Genomic DNA, 22,277 nt, shown 5'->3' with positions numbered 1-22,277 from the left:
ATACATTTTAAGAGTTCAGTTTGTTTAAAGTTTAAAAACTCACATTGACATGTCACTGAGACATGGAGTTATAAAATGTAAACCACACAAAGGGGATTTCAAATGTTCTATTTTCAGTCTCAACGACAGACTTCCAGAAGAACCAGGTTGTCTTTTTGGCAACTGGACTTGGAACCTTGAACACTGGAGATGTTGCCGCTGAAACCTACATAACACATGCTCTTTGATGAACCGTAACTCTTCGACCGTTCACGCAATCTATTTGAATCAGCCGATTCTGACACAGAGAAAAGTGGCTTTCCTAATCGGAAAATCCGGCGTTTTCCATGTCAGAATGAGCTGACTTCACTACTACTAGCAAAGTTGCTTTTCTCTGTTCAGAATCCGCTGGAATGACGTCAATTGCGTAAATTAAGTGTTGTGAAAGTTGAAAGCATGCAAACCCTGGAGCTGAAGCTCCGGTGTTAAAGGGTAATCATTTTTGATAAGCTATATTGGATATTAAGAAGTTTGTATTACGTGTTAGTTGGAACCTGTCAGCTGTTCAAACACAAAAGCAAATATAATAACTGACATTCCAAAAAAAGGACAGTTTTTGGCACAAATCAACAGAATGAAAGGATAAAAACACACTCATTTTCCTTACCGCAGTTAGCCTCATCGGTGTTGTCGCCACAGTCGTTCTCTCCATCACAGATGAAGGGCGGAAGAGCACAAAGGCCTGTGCCACACTGGAAACGGCCTGGCTGACATTTGAATTCCGCTGTTCGTGACAAAGTGTTATTCAGACTGATTAGTGGAAAGGAAAAACAGCACAAAGCTGATGAGAAAACACAGGGGAAAGAAAGTTTGAGATTTTCTTTGCTTGGTTCTACTTGAGTTTCGACAGTCTGTAAGTCTTTCATAGTCAACCTTGAAACAACGCGGCACTCACGGCAGTCAGCAGGCTCATCGGAGCCGTCCCCACAGTCATCCACTGTGTCACACTTCCACCAGAAAGGGATGCACTCATCTGTTCCACAGCGAAACTGTGTGTTCACAATCCAAACACACACAAAAAACACACAATTTAGAGTCAGCATAAACACAAGAGTGTCTCCTTAGATTTGGAGACTCTTCAAAGCATAAATAAAAATCAAGGCAGAGTTAGATGACTTGTTTTGTACATTTTGTACACAAGTCAGTTCAAAGGGCTCTGCACGGCTCGTGTGTAATCACAAGAAAGACAAAAGTTCCACAAAAAGGAGGAAAAAAGTCGGCCATTACAGCATTTTTTCTTTTAAAGGTAAAGTCAGTCAGAACATTTCCTTTCAAAGCCCTTCAGTGCACGTCAGACCCGAGGAACCCATGAGAGCAAAGCCATTTGCCTTCAGAGGAAAAGTACTTATGAGAACAGAGGAGCAAAGGACGTGTTCACAGCAAGGAAAATGGGACTGACCTGACTGGAGGTGCAGTTGGAGAGACAGGTTTTATTGTCAGCAGCCAGGTAGAAATTTGTGGGACAGGCACATTTGTGTTCCCCACCAGGGGACAGCAGACATAAATGGCTACAACCGCCATTTGCGATCTGGCACTGGTGCTTGGGCACTGGAAAGAAGGACAGATGGACACAGCTCAGTTCAAACTTTATGGTACAGTTTTTTTCTTATAACTTCCAAAAAGAAGGTCCAAACCACTGGTTGGAATGGAAAAAACACAAACTCGTGCGCCAGGTGGACTGCATACCTTCAGGCTGGCGCAGTGAGTGGTAGACCTTAATGGATTTGATGGCTTGCCAAGAGTTGAGGAGCTCAATTCCTTGAGAGCCCATGGTCTTGTGAGCACGTCGTAGCGACTTGGACTTACCGTCTGTCCAATATACAAAGTCTTCAAACAAAGTCAGAGCCATAACTCCTTGGATGTGATCACTGGACACTGTAAAAAGACAAATGTTCACTGCTGGAAGTAACAGAAAAAAATAACCTTTCCCCAAAAAAGATGCATGTATACTAATTTTAAATGCAATACTGTATCTGTTTGAATAGCAGCAACATCCAAAGGCCCAGCGGTAAATTGATTCCTTCACACACCTGAGTGTAAACAACACATCAACCACTCACCTTTGTGTCTTTGGGTGCCATCCATGTTGGCAAACAGGATGTGGTTGTCGTCTGCCCAGTACAGCCTCTTATTGGTATAGTCTATGGTGAGAGCGGTAGGGCTGTAAATCTCTGTGTCAATAATGATCGTTTGGCCTCGGCCGTCCATGCCGACACGCCCGATGTGGGGGGGCTCACAGCAGTCTACCCAGAACACGTACCTGGTTGAAAATATCAAAGCAGTATAATACAAACACAAAGACCGCAGACATGTACGGTAAAAAAGTTCATAGCGACAATCTTACCCTGTCTGGGGATCCAGAGTTAGATCTGTGGGGTTCTTGAGTCCAGAGCTGATGAGGATGGTGGGGTACAGACCATTCGCCTTGGACACTTCCAGTGTCTTCTTCTCTGCGTCGCACCAGTACAAGTTTTTTCCAATCCAGTCCACTGCCAAGGCACTGGGTACTGCTGTCCTATGAACTATCTATGAATGCATACAGATGAAATTTAATTATTTAAAAACAAAATGCTTTTGGTTGAAAGTTAGATGTTCTTCATTTTACAATACGGTTATCATTTTGTCCAAAATGAAAATCTATTTTTAATGTGCAGTCTTTTTTTTTTGTTTAAAAAAATAACATATTGTTCCTGGGATTGTAGTATTTCATGAAATACTAAAGACAATATTCTTCTTTGTGTTCATTTAATATTAAAACAAGTCAAAAATGTCAAAATAAGAACCATTCATTTGCTGTAGAAGTTTTAGATGACAGGCATGATGATGATGTTCTTAAGGAAGGATAATAATACAATGTTATAATGAAATTGTGCATGTTTAAATAAAGAAAAAAAAAAGAGCAGCCTGACTTTGAGCTTTGTGTGTTAATTGATAAAGTACTGAACAGTAATGTTGCAGCCACACCCATTATGACCACAAAACAGTTATGCAGGACTAAATCTAACAGATTTGCATCTCGTTTCTTCTCAAAGATGCTCCCACAACCTTGTGGCCCCTTGACAGTTCCCGCTTGTGGCCCCACAGCCTTTGGTTGCAGACACCTGGTCTGAACCAGAAAAATTCCAGAAAAAGGGCTGGTAAAGCTGGCACCAGTGTTTATTTAGCCAGTCTTTATGGTTTTAAAACCTCTACCTCAAAAGAAGAAAAAGGTACAAACTGCTAATAAGGATTTATTCCCTTTATAACTGTTCCTAATCATATCACATCTTATAAGAACTTAGAGTAAAAATATGTCATAGGCTGGATGCTTACAGGCCTCGAGACGTGTCGTCTTGAGGTGAAGGAGTTTTGTGTAATGACTGTAATCACCGAGCGATTTAAATATCTTTCCTGCTGCTGCTGGATGGCCGTTGACGGCCTGTTGAGGCTCGCATAAAGCCATTAGCACTGCTCTTTGTAATTTCACACAGACCAGAAGGTGATTAGAGCAGGACAACATGCAGATACAATTTCATGCAAACATGATTACAAGAATAGAACTGCACTGCATGAGCAGTGTAAGCACTCCTAAAGTCACACCACTGAGCAGGTGGAAATACTGGGAAGGAAAAGGGTTTTTTTTTCAATAGTTTTTTTTTTCTACCAAACAATAGCAAACATGTCAGTTCTATAGATTTTACAGACCACTTTAAAATGTGAATAATGTCACCAGAAAAAATGCACCACTTTCAGTAAGAAATCATTTCAAAAACTGGTCAGATTTAAACGAATATTGCCAGTATGGTCAAGTGTTTAAATGCAAATACGGCTCTTCAAAATAATCATCGTGCCAGCTGGCAGCTCGAGTCCGTGTCTCAGAAACAGATTTATTTTCCAACATTGCAGCGCTCATGCAATCTGGCATTAAAGAGCAGGGTGCAAAGTGAGAAAATTATGAATTTAATGCGGCACGTCTTGGCAAAAACACTTAGCTGTCCTTAAACCAGCTCTTTGGATCAAACTGAACTGAAAAAGAAATTGGCTTGCCAGGGTTTCTTTTGAAACCAGGGGAGTTGATTTCCAGGCCCAGAGGGCGGTGTCCTGCTTGTCTGTAATACATGCATGAGCCACCTGCTGCTAATTACCTGGATCAGCTGTGTTCAACCACTGAGAAACCCAAATGGCAGCTATGGTGGGAAAATAAGCAATGCACAGCTCCATTAGGACTGCAATTTGAGATCAACTGTAACTTTTTGCTATTGTTTGGAATTGTGAGCTTTGCTTTTATCCCACTTCACAGCTCATGCCTTAGTCACATGCATCTGTAAGGGGGGGGGGATTGATCCATATGGTGGGCTTGGGGTTGTCCAGGCCATTGGAGGGTCATAGAGAGGAGCGGCTGCATCTGAAGGAGACCGCAGGTGTGTTTTGCAGGATTTATTATCAGGCTTCTGTGCTGTGGTGCGTGTGGTAATGGTATAGTATTTGCAATGCTAATGTAAGTTGGTTAAACCTTTATTCATCCAGGTAAAAGAACAATTTCTCTTTTACAACAACTTGAGTTTGCAGCCACAATACAACAGAATACCAATGCTGTTTGCACTTGTGATTCTTGGGTGATGCTGTCGCACAGTTACATGCAATTCAAGCTACACGCAAAAAGGCTGTAAGGAGCTCGCACTTATCAGGTGAAGAGCACCATTGGGCTCCATGTGCAGTAGTCAAAAAACTATACGACATCCCTGCGTCTCACCTACTTCCCCCTTACTTACCCTTGCGCATTGTAGAAGCGTTGGCTATAACCTGACACCCACTGCATACCCGTAGAAATAATGTGCATGAAGTTTGACTCTAGGGGATTCACCAATTGTATCTACAACCTTGATATGTCATGCGGGTCACCTGAGCCTGGCCATTTTTCACCCGCAGACAGCCCCTATCCACCCGTAGGGGCAGTTTAAGGTAACTGTTTTACCTTAAATGACCTTGTTGGGATTGAAATCATAAAGTAGTTAAGACATGACTCCAGGTCCTTTATAATCTGTGCTGTGAATGAATCCTAACAGTCTTTTCCCCCTTAAAAATAAAAACCTAATAATACCAGGAGCAGCTGAACATTTTTGTTCAGATGTGATGAGTGTTTTTAAATGGATCAGTTGAAATAAACTGCTCCCACAAGGTTATATCAGATCACTGAAGTGGAGTTGATCACAAAGAGAACTTCTTTTAGATAAATTATTCAGTCAGATCAAGTTTTAAAAAGGGAGTAGTGAGACAGCACATGAACTGGACTTTTTATGTTTTTAACACGCTCAGAGATGTGGAGCAATGACTTCTAAATATAAAATACCAACTTCTAAACTTAGCTTTCTAATAAAGAATAAAAAAACAGGTGAGTCAAATTATCTTAGTACGAAGGGCACGCAGACGCTCTGTGCTCCCTGGACTTTCCCTTTTTTCTGTTGCAAGCTTGAGCGTGTGGCAGCTGATATCAGCGACTCTTAATTAACCTGTTGTGAGGAGCTCCTGGATGTTTGCTTCAGACGGTTTCTCCTTTGCTAAGCTGTGACAGTGGCTCAAATACAGACACGAAATTAGCTGAAGGAGCCCACAGCCGGTTACAACAATGCTAATGAGGGCTGGCAGGTGTCACGCTGATGCCTGCTGCCTCCTGTGTGGGGGTCCTGCTTCCTTGAATTTCCACTAACCCTCCATTGTGAGCCTTGGCACACAAATATCACCAATGTTTAATTTCAGCAATACAGAATTACAGCTGTAATTCAAGCAGGTCGGTAAGAAGCACCAAGAAAAAACAAACAAACAGACAAACTGGTGTTCGAATAGGTCAGCCTAAAAATAGAGAAGGACAGAGTTCATACACTGAAGTCAACTTAGACAGAGCTGGAAGTGAGAGTAAGTGAAGTGGAGCCAATGAATGCTGGGTAAACTGGAACAAAGCAGCCTGCAGCAGACAGTGAGAGTGGCTAAATACTCTTTAGTACCTTCAGGTCACTCCCGTTGAGGCGCATTCTGTTGATCTTTCGACCACTCGGCCTGGTTGAGTCCACCCAATAGATGAATTCCTTCTTGTAGTCAAAGTCTAGGTGGATAATGTTATAAAGGCCCTGGGAGTTACAGACAAAAACAGAAATTAGTGTTAATCATGTGATATTTTGGTTAAATATTGCATTTTTTATATACTTTAGGAAAAAACTGCTTTTATTTGACAAATAAAAACACAACATAGAGCATTGAATAAATGAGTTCAAATCTTTAAGGCCGTCTCGCACAGCGATGCAAATTGCATGGATGAAAATTGGTCATACTTGAATACATGTGGAAAAACTGAGAAAGTTGTGGTTTTTATGTAAAATTTTCACAGATGAATCAAATTAAAACCAGGGAAGAAGTACAAATAAATAAACCATGCAAAGAACACATAAATCAATGTAGAACATGAACCGTGCGTGATTATTGTGCTGTTTATTTGCAATTTATTAGTGATTCATTAGTGCACCAATTACATAATTTTAACGTGATATGTGTGCCGTATACGTAACAAAAACGTTATACATCGGTGTGTAAAAAGTCTATTAGAAATACGTGGAGCAGCTGTGGAAAGACACAAATTTGCATATCCATCTATAAAAAATCCCTCAGTGTTCTTGTGTAAGATTTACGTAATAATTACGCATACATGACGTAAATTAAAGATAGACTGCGGGATTCTTAACTGACCAAAAATTTTGAGCAGCTAAAAAAAAGAATTCAAGAAAACCCTTGATGGACGAATGACAAATGCAAGATGAATGACATACATCACACATGTATCACCAAAGACCCAAATATCATACGTGGAAAATATGTGTAAAATAGTAGTGGTTGTGTGACACGGCCTTTGGATCCCAAAGCTTCATCCACTAAAAAACATCTATAAAAAGAGTAAAAATGCTGAGAAAGTCCCATCAGAGTAGAGCAGTGAGGTCTTTTTTAGTCCTCTGACCCCCCACTGTCCATGAAAACAGTGCTTCCTCCCAAACAATTGTCCCCCGCCCCCCTGCTGGGTCACGCTGTGGGCGCAGAGAAAAGATGTCAAACATGACAGGTGAAATAAGACATTTTCACCAGATCATCAACGCTCTCACAGACAGGCACCACAGTGTCCTGGGGGGGGCGTCCAGCAGTCCAGAAACCATCTCCACACTGATAGATGGATGTCCTTTTTAATCAACATATCTAGAAACAGACAGCTCTGTCTGCAGGGAGCCCAGGACACAAACAATCAAAAGTATAGCAGTCAAATGTATAGCAGAAATATGTGTTTGTTTTCTTTAATTCCTTCTTTGCACAAAAGAATCTGAATGTTGCTTTGAGTTAAGGCAAAAACTTCATTAGAATTAATTGCAATTTGAGATTTTAGATTGTTTTTAAGATTAATTTTAAAATAAATGAGGCTAATTAAATAGTGGATAATAGCACAAATATTTGGCAATGAGAAAAATTGTAATATCTTTAATTCATTAGGTAGCTTTTGCAATCTCACAATTATGAGTGTAGATGACAGCTTTGACCTTTTTTCGACAGTGTGGTTATTAGAAAACGTCTTTGAGTCGTTTGCTTTATCATTTCTTTGAAAATCGGCGTCTCAGATATAGACAGATCAAAACTGGAACCCAAACTCATCACTTCCCTGGGGGTTTGCCGGCTGCTTGTGCTGCGGTGCGTTCAGGGACTGCTCTTACTGATTACAGCGCTTTCTAATTAAAGTGATGCTTCTTTCACTCTGTGCTGCTGAGCGGCCAGAGCTAAACCCAAACTTGGAAATGATCAAAAAACCAATAAGTTTCCACTTTTTTGTCTTGTTTGCAGTTTCCACACTGTCAATGTGTCACCAATGTCTTGGTCCACATTTCGTTCCTAACAAAAGGAGCCTCAGCATTGTCGGTGAAACCCCAAGCGGTCAACTGACTTTGCTTTTTTCCTTTCATTAACAGCCCAAATAGAACTTTTATGGGGGACTAGTTTCCATAGAAACGGCTGCCCCTTAAGCGGCGACATGCTGGAACATGTTGACATTATTCTTGGTGTGGAACTGCAGCACTGAATACATTTGCAGCCCCACAGTTGTTCATGTTTCCTGAATTCACAGTCTCACTTTTAGAAACCTTTACTGTTATATTATATTTTTCCCTTGAATTTATACTTTAAATACTGTTATTTCAATAGCTGTAGCCTGTTTTCCATCTGTAATTAACCACAGACAAACATTACTTCTTTGTTGGAGGATGACTCGTCATGATTTGTGGTAGAAGGATGTTTGTTATTCTAACATCTAATAGACATAAACACAGAAAACGTCTGTCTGGTCTGAGACGGACTAATGAGAGGAAACACTTTGTATATTGAGATATTTGCAGTGATTGGGGGAAAAAAAGAACAGAACACGGCCCACCCGTTTCAGCTTCATGCACGTGTCCCCAGGTGTGGAGGGTTTACCGTCTCTGAGGGGGTTTGTCTACAGCAAATTACATCCAGCATTTCCGGATAATCAACACTCGGGTTAAAGTAGAGCTGAAAATGATTTGAAGGAGTTTTCAGCAGGGTCCTTGGGGGGGGCGAGTCACCTCTACACTTCACCTTTCAAAACACTGATGAGACACTAGAAGCCTATGATCAACAGAAAGATATCCGACCACGTTTCTGCACCGTTTTTAAGAAATCCTTGGAGAAAAAAGCTTCTATTTGGTGTGTTAGCTCTCTTCAAACATTTTAAAATCCCTTTTGTCCATTTACTTTATGGTTTTTAGGGTTTACCGTGTTGTTTTTAGGCATTTAGAACATTTATTTCAGACAAAAAATATCCTAAAATAAATGTTTTACACAACAGACATTAGAACCCAAAGAGGATTAATATCATGTTATGGAAATATGTGTAGTAATTGAATGCTGCTTGCACAGATCCTTTGCACAGATTTTTTTTTTTTGGGATGCTGTAAACTGCTGCTTCCCAAAATGAATAAACAAAAACCAAATTTTCTTTTTTTTAACTTTGAAAGAAAATTGCTGTTGGGCTCTCCAGGGTTAAATTATAAAGCAAAATGTTTGCAGCTAGCGGTAGAACATAATAAGCTTAGTCTGCACAACAGTCTAATCTTAATGAAAAATATTATTTTTCGAACAAAAACATTTTGCAACGTCAGCAAAAACATTTTTTTCCGTTTGAACTAGTATAGTTCAAACAGATTTTGATCCAAACCAAACCAGTTCTTCAGAACTGAAGAAACAACCTCCTCTTCGCCTGCTGCCATTTCAATGTCTGCAGGTTGCAAAAGACGAGCGGGCGGACTTCACTCTGAACAAAAGAAGCCCAAGAAAGGCGGGGACAGGGAAAAACAAATATACAGATTTTCCCAGAAAGAAAATTCAATAACGGTAATGGATAAAATCCAAGATTATTAAACAATTGTGGGAAATATACGTTCTGTAAACACCAAACCTTTCAGAGAAAACTTCAGGGATGAAGAAGGCTTCACTTGCCTGTTTCAGGATGGTGTAGTTGGAACCATCGACACTCAGTTTGCGGATCTCATGGTGGTCGGCCATGATGAGAAACGGCTCTTCAGCTGAAATGAAGAAGGCCGCAGCGTTAGACCCTGTTGCTCTGACACTCTGCAGGTTTAAGAAATCAAAACTGATGCCCACCTGAGACAGCCTTGCAGGTGTTGGGGTTCCGATCCAAAGCTTCATACCCGTCCACACACAGGCACCTGAAGGACCCGTACGTATTGATACAGCGCTGACTACAAGGAAGGATGGTGGAGCACTCGTCTATGTCCACACATGTCTTCCCGTCATCTTTTAGATGGAAGCCAGGCCAGCATTTACACTGGCAATTGAATTAAAGAAAAAACATTAGAGGTTAGATAATTCATAACATGTACATCGTATTAGTCTGCACAAATTTAAGTTGAAATGTATTGGTTGCAAACTGAGAACAGACAAGCACACAACCCAACACCTCAGACTTAAGCCATGACCATGAACAAATCTCTAGACACCAAAGTTCAATTCCACCTGAGTGACCCCAAAAAAATCAAAGACCTTGTAGGTAATTGAGCTTATTTTCCTGCTGGGGTCACAATCAGACGAGCAGAGAGTGTGTCCATTAAGACTGGCCTCTCTTATGACAAGCAAAAGTAACTTTCTGTGCCACTCTTCCGACACAGTACACCCCATCTGATGGAAAAAAAAGACCGGAGAACCCAGCATTCAGGTTAATGCCACCACTCGGCATTTGTGGCTTTTACCTGAACCCACCTGGAAAATGGGCAGTCAGGGGCAGTTGGTGGACTCCCACCCGACAGCTTTCAATGTCATTCAAAGAGACTGGGGGGTGAGGGTGGGGGGCTGCATGTACACATGCACCTGTGCCTGTCTAATGATGTGCATAGTTAGGATTGATTTATTATCAGTCGTTAATCGTTTACGTCTGTACTGTTGGTGACATGAGTTACAGACTGACCCTTCTCCCTACATGATAACTTTTTCAATAAAACTTTATTTTGTCATGATTCATTTGTCTTCACGAGACAAAGAAGGAAAGATAATGTGAGGAAAAGCTTTTTACCAGCTAGCTACAACCATGTGCAAACGTTTGATAAAGGTTACAGAGGGTCACATGGGAAGAAGAAAAAAAACATATTTTCTTTTAAAGTTAAAGTAAACTTTGTGTTTTGGTCAAGGAAACATGAGATAGATTTGAGATGCCCAATAATCATGTTAAATGTGAAGAAATGACCAAACAAATAATTATATTTGTAGGATTATTTTAGAAAATGAAAATACAGCCTCCAAAAAATCCTGGAAACATAACCTAAGCCTTAAACTACGTTCAAACTGTGTGCACTTTGCACATCAGAGGCATCCACTCTCAATGTTACGTCAACGGCCAATTGTGATCAGAGATTCTGCATGCCACCTCCACTGTGAAGCACAGTTGTGGAGGAGTGACGATTTGGGCTGTACTTGCTCACAAACAAAAGCTAAGCAGCACTAAAACCTTTGCATTTGAATGAATGAAAGTTGAAATTAAGCAGTATGAACCAGTGAGGTCACTGGGACTGGCTGCTGATGCTGACTGCTGGTTTTATCTGATGCGCATTGTTCTTTTGTTTAAACCACTTTTTTCTAAAAGTTTCTCATCACCTAGCCTTTTAGTACAGTTTGGTGAAAATTGGCAGTTTCTAAAGGTTTTTATGTTAAAAGGGAAGTACTAGTAGATTTAAGTTAGTTTAAATTTCTTTCATTCTTTAGTAGCAAAGACAATATATGTAATTTCTAGCACCATTAATTTTACAAAAGAAAACTTAGTATGCATTGTACAAGTTACATTAAGAGTGACACAGCTACAGTGAAAAACATTTACACTTGTGTGCTTCATTGTAGAAAATGTGCTCTTTAAATAAAGTTTTTGATTGATGAAGGTTTTGGAATGGAGTCATAGACGTCTGGCTATAATGAGGAGCAAGCAGACAACTGAAATCCAGGATGAATATAAGACTAATGAATTGAAATAAAACAGAAGCAAAGTTAAAGTGATAAACAGGATGGACTTTAGTGGAAACTCAGCAAAATTAAATAATAAACTGGAGATTCAAGACAGAAAAGCCAAGGATGTGTACAGTATGTGTACCGGTACATTGTTAGAGAAAAGTGGCGGACAATCGTTGTACTTGATAAATTAAGTTGATGAAATTTTAGTCCTGCATTTGGAGTTGAAAAACCTTCATATGTATCTAATAAGGTTTAACTCAATCTGGTGGCACTTGAAGGCTGAAGGAGCGTCTGCTCCTCAGCTCACTTACCTTGTAGCCCACTGTCAGGTCCTGGCAGTCTTGTGTGCAGCCACTGACTCTGCGGTTTAAGCATTCGTTCACATTGCAGTTCCTCTCATCGGACCCGTCTCCACAGTCATCTTTGCCGTCACACAGATTCCCTTCAGAAATGCAGCGCCCATTGGAGCACATGAAGAAGGAGCCGTTGCACAAGCTTCCTAAAAAGAACAAAAGATGGCTGTCACTGGTACAAAACCCTGGGATTTCTCAGCTCAGCCTTGGACGTGGTAGTTGACACATTGATCGCTCTCAGGAAATCTCCCCTTGCTCTGTGTTTCCCCTCCCGCATATGAAGCTACCAGTTTCCCTGGCGAGGCGGTGCCCGATGGTGACACTGATGAAGAGAACCCAGCTGAGAGCCAAACGGCAGCCTTACCTGCCGCGAGACATTTGAGGTTCAGAGGCAGTTCGTCAGAGCGGTCGGGACAGTCGGCGTAGCCGTCACACTCCCACTGAGAGCTGAGAAGACAGCGACCATCCCCACAGCGAAACTCCTCTGATCCACAGGAGCGGTACACTGAAAAAAGAGAGCAACTTTTTCACTTGGCGGGATGCAGCTTCAAAAAACGGTGACCATTCAGCACATGTACATGCAAAATAAGAGAGATGGGACAAATCAACCCATCAGCATGCACAATACAGCGGCAGCTGCCCTGACCAATTCTTCAGAAAAGCACATTTTATCAGCCTTTCATGATAAATTCAAACCTCAAATGCAAAGTCCCTCCAACTGAGACAGAGCAAATGAAATTCCCAATTAGAAATCTGGTGTCAGCATCTTCACATCGCAACAGATGTCTGCAGAATCAATTATAAAAACTCTGTTTCAACTCTAAAACCCCCTGCAGCATGTCTGTGGATCTTTTTTTAAAGAAAAAAACAAATCGGCTTCAGCAGAATTTTGACACATCAGTTGTTGGAATGAGCTCATTTAGGAGCAGCTGGTGTCCATTCGCGCTTGGTCTTTGGTTTATTCCTCCACTTCAGCAGCCCCTCCCCAGCTGTCACACATTCATCAAATTTTTATAAAAATTCAGATGAAGATGAATCCACTTGCCACATTCCACCGACTCATCAGATCCATCTCCACAGTCGTTATCGTGGTCGCAGACAAATCGCTGGGGGACGCACGCCTTGTTGCGGCAGCGAAATGAGCTGTCATCACATGTGTTGTTGGGTGCTGAAGCACAGAGAGAAATGGAAAAGAGTGCTAATGAGTGGATAAATATTTTTTTCTCCCCACATTGCGGGCAGAATGTCCTAGCTTAACATTTCACCTTATGCTCGTCCATTGATCTGCCATTTTTTTTTTATCAGACTTGAATTAAAACTGAAAAAATGCTTCCAAAAAGTGGTTTTCAGCAGAAACGCCTAACTGTCCAACTGTATACTCAATGAATAAATGTGCACATTTTCTTACCACAGCCTGCTGCAGCGAGTTCATCACTCCCGTCAGGACAGTCTCTTTCCCCGTCACAAAGCCAGCGCTTTGGAACACAGGCGTACGACCCGGGGCAGCTGAAGAGCCCCGGAGCACAAGTTACTGTGCCTAAAGGGCAAAATTGGAGAAAAAAAATGGAAACAAATAAACCTTTTTTTCTACTCCATTAGATTGAAAGGGAAATTACTCAAAAGTGAAATTTCTTAACTGAATTTTTGTTGTTTTTGTTTGCTAAATTCATTACAATATATCAGTTTAAGTTGAGTTGAGCGTTCGTCCTTTGATAAGGAATTGACATGGATTCTATACTTTACTGTCTCTCCTGTTATGACAGTTTTCTTTTTGTGGTAAAAGCAAAATGAGGAATTAATTGGATGCAGGTAAAACCAGAACTTACCATTTGACCAACACGCACGCCGTGCTTTTGACTAGAACCACGCTTTTAGAAACCTTTAGATCGTCCCATTAATGTTTCCTTAACACTCCATTGCCATCAAATTATCCCACCAATGTTCACAGCAATTCCTGTCTCTTTATTGTAGCTGGTTTCATTTTGTTTTATAGCGGAATTCATTACACATACATCTCATTTGCTCTCTGAAATAGTAATGCCTCTTGGGTCCTCAGTGATGAAAAATCTATTTGCCTCAGCGCTTACTTCAGTCATCAGAAATGCCTGCGATCTCATTTGTTGCCTCATTAGGACGGTCTCATTTTTAGTTCTGCTGGAGGAATGCATGGAGTCGCGGCGCTTGCTTCATGTGGGCCAGATGAAACTTTTGTACCCATGGCAGACGCCCGGAGGCTGAGAGAGCACTAACCACAGATCTGCACGCTCTCGTCAAGGCCGTCTTCGCAGTCGTTCTCCCCATCACACAGCCATTGTTTGGCAATGCACTTGTTCTTGGAGCAGGCAAACTGGTTCCACAAACACGAGGAGTCTGTAGAGGGCAGTGAAAGAGGAAATTTAATGCCATAAATCAAACAAAGGGAGGAGGAAAACAACAGCAACCTCAACATCACCTGTAGGAAAGCCAGAGCATTTTTAATCAAAACACAACAAGAGGCCTGGCTCTTATTTGCCCCCTGGCATGCTTGTTTTTCTCTGAAGATTTTCTGCTTATGAGCAGGCATCAATGTGGCTGCCACGAAAAACTGTGCAAATATCAGTTTTGTTTTTCACCCTCTCCTGTTTTTCTGCCTCAGTGCTGAAAATGTAATGATGCGGTGAAAAATGTAGCAACAAAATATAAAAAAGGAATGACTAGCATATATATAAACAAAGCAGAGCATAAGTCCAAAGTTTAGGTGGAGATTTTCATAAAATGCTCAACATTTGGACAGTTATGATCACTGTTGTGTAGCATCCCCTCACCTTTTTAATACCAGTTGAATCAGCTTTTAAAAACTCCATATTTTAGTGAGACGGTTATTGTCTTTTTTGTCACATTTTCATTTGTTTATCAAAGCCTTTAATATTGGCGTTTGATGAAATGATTCAGCAAGCTTCTTCTACTACGTCATGCATTTTTAGTGAAGCTCTGGCATAATTTCAACAAATAAGGTTTATCTCAGGTTGTTTCATCACTCTGCAAGCCTTCCCTCTGAACCAATAGCTCAATGGCTTCCTTTCGTCTCAGCCAATCACAATCATATTTTAAAATCCATGAATGGCTGATGTCTCATTCTAAGGCCGTGTCACACAGCCACTAAGTACATTTGGTAATTTTGGTTCAAGTTCCTCCCACCTGAGCCAGACCACCAAGAATTATGGACTTATTTTATGCACATTTTTCTACAACACAAATAAATCTTTACTCTCATTTCTAATATTTCCCCTCATTGAAATGAATGCAGCTTATTTGAAATGCTTAACAACACACTTTCCTTAAAATCCTCCTGCCAAGTGAAGATGGTAGCTTTAACCAGAAAAAAAAAAAAATCTACCAAGAAAAAAAACACGTTTTTTTTAATCCAGACATGTCACTGATCTATAGACTGAATTTTATTTTTTTTACATTTAACATAAAGTTTCATCTTTTCTTTGTAAGACGAGGGTAGAGAACAGAACAAACTGAAACTAATCTACAGAAACAACTGGAAGTTCAATTTCCAAAGCACACTTAATTAAACTTCCCTATGAAGTTTTCCACACACACACACACACAGAAGCTGTGCAGAGACGTCAGTAGAAAGCTGAATGCTGATTAGGAAGGCACTCAGATTACTGCGTAGAAGCCATTGTGTATTTGTGCATATGCAGTATTCATCCGTTGGGTTGAATCTGTGTCACGGAGCCACCTACTCTCCCTGGAGAGTTGCTCTGTGGTCTCATTCTCTCAGATGTCAGGCCGACTTAAGTCTGCCAAAGCTTTGATAAGAGAGACGGAAGGGATGCCTTCTCCAGGTCAGACCACAGTACAGAGAATTATGTTTTCATATGTCGTTGGGGGGTAGGAATGCCGGAGGTGTCTCCCACTGCGTTGCTTTCCTTCCTGTCAGATTGAGTAAAACTCACCATTTTTGTGTGTACAGAAACCAGGATGTGAGATAAGGATTTTAAATGTCTCAATCTGGAAATGATGATTATCCTGACTTCCTGTGCGTGATACCCCATTTGCACTTCAAATGCGAACAGCTGCTTGCAGCATATAACAAAATAGCAGGTCTACCACACATTAATTCATCAAAGGAAGTCTTTCATGTGTCGTTTTCAGTGGTGTTTTGCACAGAAGAAAAGTGCATTGTGAAGTGATCAATGTCTATTTTCTCCAGTCAGATGAAGAATTTGCCGTTTTCTAAGATGGAATGACATTTTCCTCAAACCACACTGCCTTTGCCACCAGATTGTCAGTGACTGAAGCTTTTTATATGATAATTAGTCCAGAGAAATGGGAATATTATCCTCTGGTTCTAAAACGCTGTGAAGAACTCTTGAAAAAATATGGCTCCTAAAGTTCCTTTTAGGTTTTTTTTACGTAAAGATACGGGGTTTTGCTTTGTTTTCATTAAAAAAAAAACATTCAATTCTTTTCTTTTTTTTATTGTGAACCAACATACATGTTTACTAATAGCAAAAAAGCAGGTAATGAGGCTTCCATTAGCAAAGAAGCAGAAACAAAACGGTTACTTCTGATTAGAATAGAATTGATCTTCAAAAAGTTTTAGAAAACCTTTTTCTTATCCAAGCATTAAAGGCAGTTCTAGAGCAAAACAACATGAAACCTGCAGTTACAGGACATTGAGTAGTTTTGCTTAAGATAAGATCAGAAATATGAAACATTGGAGATTATATTGTGTACAATTATGCAATGTTCACACCAGGCTCAGAAATGTGCATTCGAGCGACTGTTTTTAATGAAAAGTTTGTTTACATGCATGCATTTGCACATTTTGGGCTCACTAAATTGGTGAAATATAGACTACAGTGCCTTGTGTTGAAATGCTTTGTCAACTGAACAACTTAACTATTATAAATCATCCAGGTTTTCAGATCACAGAGGCATTCATAACAGTCTTTGTAAAATGTTTACATTTATTAGGTTTTTACTTCAATGCGATGCCATTTTTGGCATTTACAAACAAGAAAAAAAGTGGTGAGCATATGTCCAAAATAAATCAAAATCCATGGCACTGGATATTCCTGCACTATAGTATTTTAGGGGTTAGGCAGTAGTGAGAAGAAGTTTGTTTTTAGCAATGTAATAAGCAGATTCATATGTATTAAAGGGAGATACATTGAAAACATGAGGAGCCTGTATAAATATGTGGACAACTGTGCCTGCAGTTATAGTTAAAATCAACTTTTTTTAAGTTTTAAGTGTATTATAATGTTAGTAGTAGTAGTAGTAGTAGTAGTCTTTTTTATTTTGGACTAGTGAAAACAAGTGTAAAATAACAAAATAAGACAAAAAAGAAACAAAACTTATAAAAAACAGCAACAACAAAAACAAAAGGCAAGTAAATTATATAAAACAAAACGAGACAAAATTGTATAAACACAAGTCCAAAAGGGAGTGAGAAGAAGAAAAATCTTATAAACTCTCACCCCCTTTACCTTAAATCCTTACTTTCCCAACTAAACCCAGTACTCCCACCATCAAAGTCCAGTGCCCTACCCAAGTGTATGTGTACATATATACATGTCATTTCCATTTCCAAACATGCAAATGAATAACAAAACGTATTGTCAAAGTATGCAGATTTATAAATGCTGACATTCTGTATTTTTTTGTATTTGTACATATTTATCCATGATCATATTTATGTATCTATATTTAAATTCTTTTATGTTTGGACATTGTTTCAAGCATTTACTGGTTCTGTTCCACAACTTCACTCCATAAATTGAAACACAGAATCTCTTTTTATTTGTACGTGCTTTATGTATGACAAATGTATCTTTTTCCCTAAAATTGTATTTTTCCTCTCTTTTAATAAATAACCTTTGGATATTTGTCGGTAATAAATTGTTTTCGGCCTTGAATATTATTTGAGCGGTACAATACTCTACTAGATCGTAAAATTTGAGTAATTTTGATTCTATGAATAATTTATTTGTGTGCTCAAGGTAACTGACTTTATGTATGATTCGTATTGCTCTCTTTTGAAGTATTGAAAGTGAATGTAATGTTGTTTTATAGTTGTTCCCCCAAACCTCTACACAATAAGAAAAATATGGTAAAACTAATGTACAGTATAACATGTGGAGTGATTTGTGGTCCAGAACCAGTTTAGCTTTATTTAAGACAGAAATACTTCTGGATAGTTTAGCTTGTATGTAGCTAATATGTGCTTTCCAGGTAAGTTTGTCATCAATTATGACCCCAAGAAATTTATTTTCATAAATTATTTCAAGTTTCACCCCATTTATGTGCATGTCAATGTTAATATTTTTACCCTTATGGTGACCAAATAACATCATTTTTGTTTTACTTAAATTTAGTGAAAGCTTATTTACATCAAACCACAGCTTCAGTTTTTCCATCTCTTTCTTAACAATTTCTATGAGTTGCTGCCGATCATCCCCATCATAAAACACATTTGTATCATCAGCAAATAGAACTAGCCGTAATTTGTTAGAAACCTTAAATAAATCATTTATATATGAAATAAACAATATTGGTCCTTGAACCGACCCCTGAGGGACACCACAAACAATGTCCAAACATTGGGAACAAGCACCTTCAACCTTTACAAACTGCTTTCTGTTTCTCAAATAGCTTCTGATCCAGTCTATGTTCATTCCTCACAAAAAACAGCAAGAGTATTCCTCTAAAACCCTGCACCTTTAGCACCGCCCCTCCCATTCCACGAAAATGAATGGGATCTCCCATTGTGATGTCACAAAGTGAGGACCAGCCCCCTCCAGGAAGAGTCCACACTGCCAGCACCACCTCCAGGCTAACAGACACACCCACCCACTTTCTCAGTGGGTGATTGGGGATGATCGGCTAATCCCTTTCATTTTATGTGCACAATATGCACATCCATCTTCGCAAAAGTTTGGATGTCGTTTGTTTTCGTGGGTGAATCGCAGACATGCTGCCGAGGCCAGCTCCAGGATGACGTCATCCAATGGGCGGCACCCACACGGAGCGAAAGGCGGAGCCTCTGAGAGCGAGTCGTCTTACTTCCGATTGGGAAATGAGCTGCGAAAATAACTGATATTTTATTAAAAGAGTTCTTTAGTGTGCCATAGGTTATATACTATCTGTATATGTATATAGTTTACTCTGAAAGGCTTAAGAAAAGCAGGAAGTAAGCCTTTCAAGTCAAACGTACGTTTGTTCCAAAGTGAGTTCTCTCCAGAGTATTGCTGGAGCTTCCCCGGCTGACACAAGATCAGGAGACCAACTCAAAGCGCACAAAAATCATGGACGGTCTTTAAGTCTTTAAGCTGTCGACACAACAAACCTCTTTAACGGTCCTTCAAAGTCTGTTTGGGGGTCATAACACATGTGGAGTATTTGGGCACTCTATAACAGCATGTTTTTAACCCCGCGACCTGGTTTCTGGTTGTTTTTGCTGGAGTGGTCAGCCTTTCAAAGAAGATCCCACCACATCAACTTAGATGAGCGTGACCCAGACAAATCTTGACGTTTTACTGCAAACATTGAAAACGTGTTTTGAATGGAATGTGTGGCACTTTAGAAAACGGTGCACCAGCCTTATGGTCTGCACGCAAAGAGGTGCTCCAACGGCTGCCGCGACTCGTTACATTTAAAACACCTGAAGACACACAGGCTTTAGGAACACAATCCAGCTGGGACACAAAGCAAATACAAGTAGCGTGATTAACAGTTCCTGTCATCAAACTGCAGTTTGATGAGATGGTGATGAAGTTTAACAGCAGCTGACTGCCTGCATGAACAAACCAGAGTCTTAATACGATGCAGAGATCAGTGACATTTAAATTGGTATGTGTGACAGTTGTGGGTTTTGAGGATGAATTACATAAATCAATATCATGACTAAATCATGGCCCTCCTGCCTAATTGGAGAGATTTTGACTTTGTCATAGCAGTTTCTGCATACATTAGCATGCATTAAAGCAAAAAGGAAGAATGTTTTGCCTCTGGTAAGGGAAGCAGGGGAGTGACATTGTAATATGTTATCCTTTCATTAGTCACTTTACAACTGAAGTCACATTTGCATGCTTGGTCCATCCGTTTCAGTGACTGACGGCTCATTAATTAATTGCTGCCGTGGCAGTGCTGTATGTTACAACTCAAGGAGAGGCAACTAAAATGAAAAAAGCACGTGCTTTCAACAGACGGACTCTGAATTCAGGGTCAGAATTTGACTTTTAAAGATGGAGCAACAGTCTCCTCAGAGATTTTTAAAAACCCACGAGTAACAGTAAAAAAAAAAACCTTTAGTTGATGGTTAAATTTGGACTTTTTGCCACTAAAAAGGTTTATTTCTCCACTTTGCATGCAAACAGTGGGTGACTACGACCTAAAACAGAGATTAGTATTAAAACTCCTATTGTAAAAAGGATTTAGCTCAGACAGAAAAACTCTGAGACAAGGACACACTGGTGTGTGCGGTGTGACAACAGACACCGACAACAGCACACGTTCATGCTTCCAGAGTAGTACCCTTTTTTTCTCTTTGTTGACCTTAGAATTGTTATATTGTGTAATAGAGGAAGTCATGGAGAACAGCACATCTGCAATGACTGCAGTATCTACTATGACTGATGGATGGCTGTTTTTCTTTTTTTTTAAATGTATGCATTGGGATGTGGAGGGGGCCACCATTCAGCTTTTTAGGAACAACAACCTTTTAGGCTTCCGAGTGTAAATCTAAGGAAGTGTTGCTATTTGAGAGAGTCCAGAAGAAATAAAAAGGCGCAAATATTGTGATACACATCAGGAAGTCTTTTACCTTAAGATTCAAAATGATATTTTTTAAATACAGGTTCATTTCTGGATAAATACAAATATATTTTATAATCAGTTGTTAGGAAAACTTGCTTCTGTTTAGCTGTGGCTTCAAACTCAAATTGATGAGGTAAAAAGTAGGTTATTAAGTAGAAAAAAAAGGAAATTTCAATAAATGTATGAAACTGTAGCCTACTTAAAAGTCAAAGGTCATAAAAGTGTAAAGTGTCCGTGAGCTTCAAACATGTTTTCTGACAAAAAAATAATTTCAGGGTAAATCCTTGATAATTAAGGATAATATATCTTTGATAATTATCTTTGTATATCTCTCTATATATATAGATATCTATCTTTATATCCTTTTTTTGTTGGCTTCACTTGACACCCCAACGATGTTGTATTGGGCAAATTTCTAAAAACTGCCCCATCAGAAACATGAAAGCAGGTAACATGTTTTAGTAAAAAAACGAGAAAGAGAGATCAGAGATCTTGACTAATTAAAACTGATGTAGATTTCCACCTGGTTATGCAAAACTGCCAATTTTCCAATTCGGCATGACTGATTGTGCCTTGTTGAAAGCCAGAGGAGCTGTTAAAAATGCAAATGTTGTATTCAAATAACCTCAGGAAGGCGATTCTCACATTCTACCGATTTACTATTGTTCCTTCAACACATGAAGTCTCTTTTTTTATAAAACAATATTATTGTTGTTGACATGACATGTAAATGAGGCTTTAAAATGCACAACCTGGTGTTTAGATCGGGAGGAAGGGAGAAAGACAAAAGTATTTCCAGTGTGTTTATTTTGATTAAAGGTCCAGCTTTAAACACCATTTAGTTCTTCTTTCTGGTTTCTTTAGACCAGAGGTCGGCAACCTGGAGCACGTGTGTCACAGTCGGCAGGTGGCGGGAAAGACAGCGGCACGCGGGGGTGTAACAACCATAAGCACTCTGTCCTCTGTTTGTATCCTTCGGATTTGAAACAAAATCTGGTTTGAGTGATAATCTCTTCTCACAAGGATTGTTTATTCCCTTAAGGAAACGGTCCAATCACGCAGCGCTGTTACTGTGACCCCGCCCACCTATAGCCTATAAAGACAGCCCCTTTTCCGCGTCAGCCTTCAAGAACAGGCGATTTAAATGAATGGGCACCATTGGGGAGAAAAGGTGCAGGTGGAGTGAAATGAGTGTCTGTGGACGGAACGTGAGCGCATGCGTGAGTGGGAAAGCGTCCAGCAGATGCACAAGCTGTTGCTCACATTTATGACTGCACAGAGGAGTTTTGTTGGTCATTTTATTGGCATCGCAGCGGCTGACATTCATGGAGTTCAGTTTTTTTTTTTTTAATAATAACCAACCAAGGTTGGATTAAACCCAGACTTTCTTTCTGTTCTGCCAAATGTTAATATGAAAAGTGAACAAGTTTTAGAATAAATACTACAGCTCATCACAGTTCCATTTACTGGGGCTGAAAAAAGGGATTATATTACTATAATTAGCAAACTAAGAAAAAAGGGAAAAAATTGAATTGTAGG

General features: G+C 39.8%; 1 protein-coding gene across 9 annotated transcripts in view; it reads right to left on the bottom strand.

The window, feature by feature from the left end:
- The window catches only part of lrp1bb (low density lipoprotein receptor-related protein 1Bb), a 389,546-nt gene that overhangs the window by 44,849 nt on the left and 322,420 nt on the right, over positions 1-22,277 (bottom strand). For all 9 annotated transcript variants that reach the window (XM_078939203.1, XM_078939200.1, XM_078939196.1 and 6 more), the window contains 14 exons: positions 14,175-14,294; positions 13,333-13,461; positions 12,970-13,092; positions 12,289-12,429; positions 11,883-12,070; positions 9,721-9,904; positions 9,556-9,641; positions 6,021-6,143; positions 2,384-2,565; positions 2,100-2,299; positions 1,726-1,914; positions 1,439-1,587; positions 935-1,028; positions 647-763 (listed from right to left, as the gene is read on the bottom strand). In XM_078939203.1, the coding sequence (XP_078795329.1) occupies positions 647-763; positions 935-1,028; positions 1,439-1,587; positions 1,726-1,914; positions 2,100-2,299; positions 2,384-2,565; positions 6,021-6,143; positions 9,556-9,641; positions 9,721-9,904; positions 11,883-12,070; positions 12,289-12,429; positions 12,970-13,092; positions 13,333-13,461; positions 14,175-14,294 (2,025 nt within the window). The remainder of the gene's footprint in view (positions 1-646; positions 764-934; positions 1,029-1,438; positions 1,588-1,725; positions 1,915-2,099; positions 2,300-2,383; positions 2,566-6,020; positions 6,144-9,555; positions 9,642-9,720; positions 9,905-11,882; positions 12,071-12,288; positions 12,430-12,969; positions 13,093-13,332; positions 13,462-14,174; positions 14,295-22,277) is intronic.

The sequence above is a fragment of the Oryzias latipes genome, chromosome 21, assembly GCF_053564925.1.
Source record: "Oryzias latipes strain Hd-rR chromosome 21, Olatipes_Hd-rR_3.1".
Lineage (NCBI taxonomy): Eukaryota > Metazoa > Chordata > Actinopteri > Beloniformes > Adrianichthyidae > Oryzias > Oryzias latipes.
This window is presented reverse-complemented; position numbering and strand designations above follow the sequence as displayed.